The 7338-nt window shown below is 38.3% G+C and overlaps 1 protein-coding gene across 1 annotated transcript in view; it reads right to left on the reverse strand.

The window, feature by feature from the left end:
* Positions 1-6102, reverse strand: part of ramp1 (receptor activity modifying protein 1) — a 42893-nt gene extending 36791 nt beyond the window's left edge. The window contains exon 1 of the mRNA XM_028436569.1: positions 5587-6102. Coding sequence (XP_028292370.1) covers positions 5587-5632 — 46 coding nt within the window. The 5' untranslated portion in view covers positions 5633-6102. The remainder of the gene's footprint in view (positions 1-5586) is intronic.
* Between the last annotated feature and the right edge of the window lie 1236 nt (positions 6103-7338).

Below are 7338 nucleotides of genomic sequence, written 5' to 3' on the forward strand. Positions count from 1 at the left end.
TTTCAGCCCGATCCGTTCACGAATAACAGAGGAGTAGTGATTTTAACTAGTGTACACAACAAGAAGAAGAAGAAGAAAGTGAGTGGCGTTTTGAGTCTAAAAAATAATAATTTACGCAGTAATGGTTGAGTGTAGAAATGTAACAAATTACTTAACTTCTTTTAAAACATACAAGTGCCCATTAAAGCAACTCAGTTACAGTAACGTGAGTACTTTTCATCCATTATTTTGACCACTAGGTATTATTTCATTCACTATTTTGCACAATTGCATCTGGTTTAGTTTCGGATCTCAAACTGTTTTCTAAGAATTATATTTACATGGTACGAAACAGATAAAAAGGCATTAATAAAAGATAATCTGGGACTTTGTTTAATGTAACAAATAACTTATTTTAAAATGGACTTAAGCAGGGATGTCCCGATACAAATTTTTCACTACCGATATGCTCGGCCGATACCGATATTGATCCGATATCATATCAGCACGAATCATACATATTACTTATTTTGTAGTGTGGAATGTTAGAAAAGTCTTGATCAAGTGACGTTACTCAAACAGAGAACAATAGTAAACAACAATAGTGACTTTGTTGGAGTGTGAACCACAGTCACCTATAGATAGAAGTGCTAGAGCAGAACATTTTATCGGAGAGCTTATATCGCTGATTTTAGATGCAGTCTGATAAAATGCGATATTCGTTTTCTGGCTGATATCGAACTGATACCAATCACGGATCGGGACACCTCTAGTCTTAAGTACAAGTAATAAAGTTTAGAAATATACTCCAAAAAGTACAAGTACCCATAAAAGCAAGTCAATTACAGTAACATGAGTACTTGTAATCCATTACCTTCACTTCTGGTTATTATTTCATCAGTACGTGCTTCGTTAATCTTTATTATGAAGGAGAAAAGTCAAGGGGACTTTTGAAATTTGGGCTTTTTTCCAAAAAGTTTTAGCTTTTTCCACCCAAACAAACTTTGGCACGAGTGCTTTTGACCCAGAATCTGTAATGAGCAGTGAGTCACTGCTTTAGTTGGTCCAACACGAGCCTGTTGTTGGAGGAGAACCTGTAAGCTACACTGCAGTGGGAACAGAGATGCTACAGTAATGCCTTCCTGCTCCAGTTCAGGTTCACATTACAGTTCAATGAAGGGTAACGTGTTTAATGGTTGTGGTTGTTGTTCTAGTGAAGCCAGCGAGACAGAACGGCTTCTTGTGAAAGAAAGAAAGAAAGAAAGAGAATCATTTTGTGAGAGAGTTGCAGACACAAGCTGAGTTTGTCCTGCTCTCACCTCGCCCACACACTGTGCATTGTTTTTACCCTGAACCATAGCGTCGTTACAGTGAAAACAAAGGTAATATCTGTACACACATAAAGATAATTAGGCTGTTTTCCTCCTTCCTCACCAAGTAAAACAAACACCAGATTATCTGTCTGTTTGGGGGTAAGCTACGAATCTAGATGACCTCTTATCGCGCTAACTTCTGGGATTTAATCAGTGTGTGCTGGACTACAAACCTCGCTGGAGCTTAATCACTATGGCAATTAATGCTGAATGACGAACCTGGTCACAACCAGGTTTTGCTCTGGCTTGGATGTTAGGGAGTCCTAAAGCTCCGCCTCCTGACCAATCAGATCTATTAGAAAATGACCTGCCCATTGTTAGATGATCCTGGTTGGTGCAGATCTGACAGCTGAGTTTAGGAAAGAAGATTATTAATGATAAATGCAATCCTTTCATTTACCGATGACATCCTTTCGGAAAGATATAGATTTATATCTAATTGACTGATCTACAGTCAGATGATGAAGCCTGTGTGTCGATGCGTGTGCGCGGACGGCTGAAGTCATAAATTAATTCATTCATTAATTAATACGCTGGGGCTGACATTATCAGCAGGAACATGCACAATGTGCTCTAATCCCAGTGTGTGTGATAGAGGTCTACTTGAATAGAAACACGTGTGTGCTGTAATAAAGTTTAACTGCAGAGCGCTGTCCATTTATCATCATTAATATAATAGATAATCTCGCGCTTTTACGCATTCACAGTATCAGCAGCTTCCTGCCTGAGTTCTCTCATTGCTGCCTTTTCTGTAACAACAGTGTTGTCTTTGGTCTGAATGATGGATTTCAATTATTCATCATTTTAAACTTCAGTAACCTGGTTGGTAGCAAGTTATGAAGTGGATCAGATCTGAGCGAGTATAAAAGCTCCGCCTCCTGCTGTGCGCTGCACTAATTCACTGTTGCTCTTCACTATCATCATGGATTTGTATTCATCATATTTGTTTAAGATCATAAGCTGTTCCTCGCTCAGTCTGCCAGTTCTCGCCATTGATTGGTCAGAAGCTGCAATCTCCACCCCTTTCATGTGCACGCGCACGTAGCGAGGCTTAAATTAGCGTGTTGTGATCATAGGTGATAGATGGTTGTAAGACAGCTCCTGTCTGACAGGGAATGTTTGGTTAGTTGAAGCCAGTCATGATTTGTGACATAGAACAGAATGTAGCCAATCAGGAAGCAGCTGACTGAGAAACACGTGATGCTGCGTTCAAGGAATATCGGAACTCGGCAATTCCGAGTTGAAAATTCCGATCTCTAAGTTCAGTGACAGAACATTGAACTATCTCAAACATAGCTGACTCTTAAAGAGTAGGAGCTCCGACTTCAGGTGGCGTTCACTTTATCAAGTTGGAGGTCGGAAAATCCTGATTTCCGAGTTGCTTGGAACGCAGCATTAGATCACTGTTAAATCTTAATCTATGTACCCTTCGTTCTTTAGTTAATCTGTTTTAAAACCAAATCAAAACTAGGCAAGACCTGTATTCACAAGGCAAATACGTATTTGGCAATTGACAAAAATTGTCAAAAATGACAACCTGTATCTGGATTTGTTGACAAGTTATATAATGCAGGAAAAACAGAAGACTGACCTTGGCGTTAAATATGACCTTGAGTGAAGGTCAAGATCGCACTTTGAAAGGAAATGTTGTTGAAAGCTACCAGTCTGAGCGCTGTATCTCAATTTGTGGCCAAGTTATAAGAAAAAAAGTGGGTTTTTACTGGTAGGTCGTACAGCTTCAGTCCAACGAAATGAAATACTCCACTTGAGATGAGCTTTTCATAAATGTAAGCAACAAACTTGTATGATAAATATTCATAGAGATATGTAAATTTTGCTTTTTGACACGACTTTGACTTTGACATTTTGGTGCCAAAAAAGGTGGACTGCACATCCTTGACATGGCCCCTATGAGATGACATACTTGTCATTAGTGCTGCATTCATAGCCTAGGAGGAGTTTTAGGACAAAGCAAGTTGCGGAAGAAAATGAAGGACTCCTACGATTACAATATACAGTATTTTCAGTTGACAAATACAATAACAAATAAACAGTGTGGTTATTTTTTTTTTTTACAGAAAAATTAAAAACCAGATAAACAGCGTTTTTCTGTTTTAAAACTAAATCTTCTGTTTGTATGATATTTGGATATTTACCGGCACTCTATGGACGAGAGCTTCATGTTTTAATCTCACCACACAGAGGGGACCCACAGACGGGGGCAGACTTTTACTCCGCTGCGTTTGATAAAAAATGATCTTGTATCATGTTGTCCACCTCACACCGATGGCAAAGAGGCTTAATTTGTGTGTCGCTGACGTTTCGTTAAAGAGGTATTGATGCTGGAAGTCCAAATCTGTGAAGATCTGCCAACTTTACCGAACAGTGTTACGGCCCAAATAGTATCCAGATAAACAGGTGACTGACTATCGATTGTGAGGAAAAATAGATGTTAGAACTTCTACCATTTAACACTTTTACAAAAACAATTACACAGCTTTTTTGAGGGCAGTAAATGTATGTGTTTTGCACGTTATAATACCGCTAGCCACTAACCGCAGCCGTTAACACACACGGAAGTTGATCACAAGAAACGAGGAGGACCAGTAGATCATTACACCACCTCTGGTTCCTTTAATCACATATACCTGTAATGTTTTACGTAACATCCATTTTTTTTGTTTTGATTTAATTATGTATTCATAAAGTTTCAAGTCCCCTCTTGGTGGTGAGATGAAAACATGAGGCTCTCGTCCATAGTTTTCCCGTAAATGTCCAAATATCACACAAACAGGAGATTTTTAAAAAAAAAACATAAAATCTATATCTGATTTTCATCTTCATGTGTGGGTCTGTAACGTAAAAAATCTCTCTAGGTTTAGGAAGTCCTTGTCTGTGCACCGTGCGTAAGATTTGCATCGGCGGCTTTGCATACGCACACATTTAAATTAGGATCAGGTGAGTTGTTGAAGCAGACGTCATTCAGTGTTAATATAAACTAATGAGCAGCACAGATCTACAATGAGCAGCACAGATCTACAATGAGCAGCACAGATCTACAATGAGCAGCACAGATCTACAATGAGCAGCACAGATCTACAATGAGCAGCACAGATCTACAATGAGCCGATGTGTTTTAGTTTCCCAAACAAACACCAGTCCATAACTTAGAAAGGTTTTCTCACAGGGAAATCTGCTTCTTTGCTACAACACACGATAAGAGCTGCAGTTCTGCCTCCATTTATTTACATTATAGGTTAGGTCAGTGGTTCCCAAACAGGGGTACGTGTATCCCTGGGGATACAGGAACACATTGCAGGGGGTACTCGGAAAAATTTAACAATTATTTTAAAGATAATCAGGAATTGTACCTAGTTCCTTTTTAGGCTATATTTTGGACAAATTCACCACAAATTATCAGTGATATTGCTCAATAAAATACGCTATTTTCTTGAAACAGGATTATTTTATGCTGTGGAGGCCATTTTATCACACTTCTGACAATAGGAAACAATAATTAACTTTTTTTTTTTCTTTTTTACAAAGGAGATTGTATTTACTTACAATTGAAGTAATCACATTAAAGCTGCATTGGTATTTAAATATATATATATATATATAAATTACACTTTGAATTACACTCATTGTTTTAAATTTGTAGATTATTCATCCTTGGGGAACCAATGTTTGAGACACATTTAGGGGTTTAGGAGAGGCCGCTGTTATATGAAATTATGGAGAGGGTGCTAATAATATAAAGAGGGGGTACACATGATTTGACAAAAATACAAAGGGTGTACTGTACACGAGACAAAAAGGATTGAGAACCACTGGTGATACATTTGTTACCTATGGTGAATTAGCCCTCGTCAGCTTCCGTAGATTTGACTTCATTAGCAAACTTTCAACTTTTATCATCACATTGTATTTTGAGTTTATTTATTTGAAATGTTATTTTCGACTTTAAACTCGACTATATTTCAACTATATTCTCGTCATTGATTTGCCCAAAATTATTGGCCCTAATCTGCTTCCGTAGATCTGAAATCAAACTGAAATGAGAAATATTCCATCATCTTGTGCGTGTTTTTCTTTTCTTTGAGCTTGAGCAGAGTGACTAAACTTGTTCAAAATAAGCTCTGAAGAGCAACATTAAAACTCGTCAAAAAAATTAAAATAAAAATAAATAAAATAAAAATCACTTTTAAAACAAACTCTAGAAGGAGAAACTCACCCAAAATGACCCAAAGCAGCGCGTGTCCGGGCACAGCTGAGCGCATCGTGCCGCACTCCCGACGTCCAGCTGGATAAAGTTTATTTATGGAGGGAGGATGAACCAACAGCCTCTCAGTGGAGGATCTCCATCATCATCATCATCATCATCATCATCAGTATCTGCTGCTGCTCACTAACGCAGAGGTGCGCACATGCACAGCCCGACCGTGAGCGCACGCTGCTCGGGGGGGGGGGGGGGGGTGACACTCAGCTGATCCCCGTCCCTACAGCTCCAACAGCTCCCCCTGAGTCCTCCTGTCAAATCCACAGAGCAGCAGCCATCCTGAGGTTCTCCCGGTAACCCTTCCTTCAGGTTGGAGGATGAAGAGGATGAAGAGGAGCGCGCGCAGAGCGAAGTGCGCAGCGTTGGAGAGGAGTGAGTGCGCGCGCTATGCGCAACGGGGACGCACCAGCCTGGAACGGAGGAACCCACAGAGTGTGTGTGTGTATGTGTGTCTGTGTGTGTGTGACGACAGGACACTAGTGCATGTGCAGAGAGCAGACAGCACGGACCCAAACACCAACACCAGGAGAGGGAGGGGTCAGCAAGGGGAGATTCTCATTGGTCACTTATCACAATCATCACTAACACACTGAACTTTAACAAACTACACAAATATAGATGACGTCATCACGGCAATGTCATCATATCAAACTCAAACCTGTGGTCTGCAGTAGGGGTGTGCATTGCCACGAATCTGACGATGCGACACGTTCGATACTAAACAATACGATATATCGCGATATTATACTTACAAATTTCTCGTTAGTACAAAATTGTATGAAATACAATTTATTTCATTGTTTTTAAACTTGAGAACAAATCAGTGGAAACTAACTGTAATTAAAGTACAAACAAGGGTAGAAGTACTGTAAATACAAGTAAGTCATACATAAAATACTCAATTACAAGTAAAAAGTAGCTTCATTGAATAGTACTCAAAGTAAAAGTTACTAGTTACTTTCACCCCCCCATGTTTATTTTTTGGTAATAAATGTTGCCATGGTTCCCTTACATACAGTAAACATCTCATATATAAACTTAAAAATGAAGAAACCAAATCTTTGCACAATTGGAGCTAAATTTATTTTCCACAAAGACATATGTATAAATAAAAGGTTTTTTAAAATGTACAATTATTTAAAAAAAATAAGAAATAACACCAATGAATTTAATTTAATAAATAATAATAATCGGCTACGATGCATTTGGTTGTTGTCTGGTCATTTTATTTGTATTTTTTTGTAGTTTCACAATGTCCGTTGATCATTTTAAAACAAACAACAACAAAAATGCATTTACCCAGTATTTGTTTGGTGTAGAAATGCAATGAATTACTTTTCTTCTTAAGTAGAAGTAAAATGACTGATTTAGAAATACACTCAAAAAAGTACAAGTACCCATAAAAGCAACTCAATTACAGTAACATGAGTACTTGTAATCCATTATGTATGAATCAAAGTAGTGATGAACATGTGCTTAGATTTTTATTACGTGAATAAAGTTCAGTACTAAGGCTTTTAATCTATTCCCAGTAGATAAATGAGCTGTTTCGTGATTATTGGCTTTTATTAAAGCCTTTACCCATGACTCACTTTACAGCAACTTGAGCTGTATAAGTGGCACTTGATCTATAAAAGATTTACCAGGTCTGATTGATATGGTACAGCATCATCAGCATCACTTCAGGGAGAATATTTCTAAAAAATG

This window comes from Gouania willdenowi, chromosome 21, assembly GCF_900634775.1.
Source record: "Gouania willdenowi chromosome 21, fGouWil2.1, whole genome shotgun sequence".
In the NCBI taxonomy this organism is placed as follows: Eukaryota; Metazoa; Chordata; class Actinopteri; order Blenniiformes; family Gobiesocidae; genus Gouania; species Gouania willdenowi.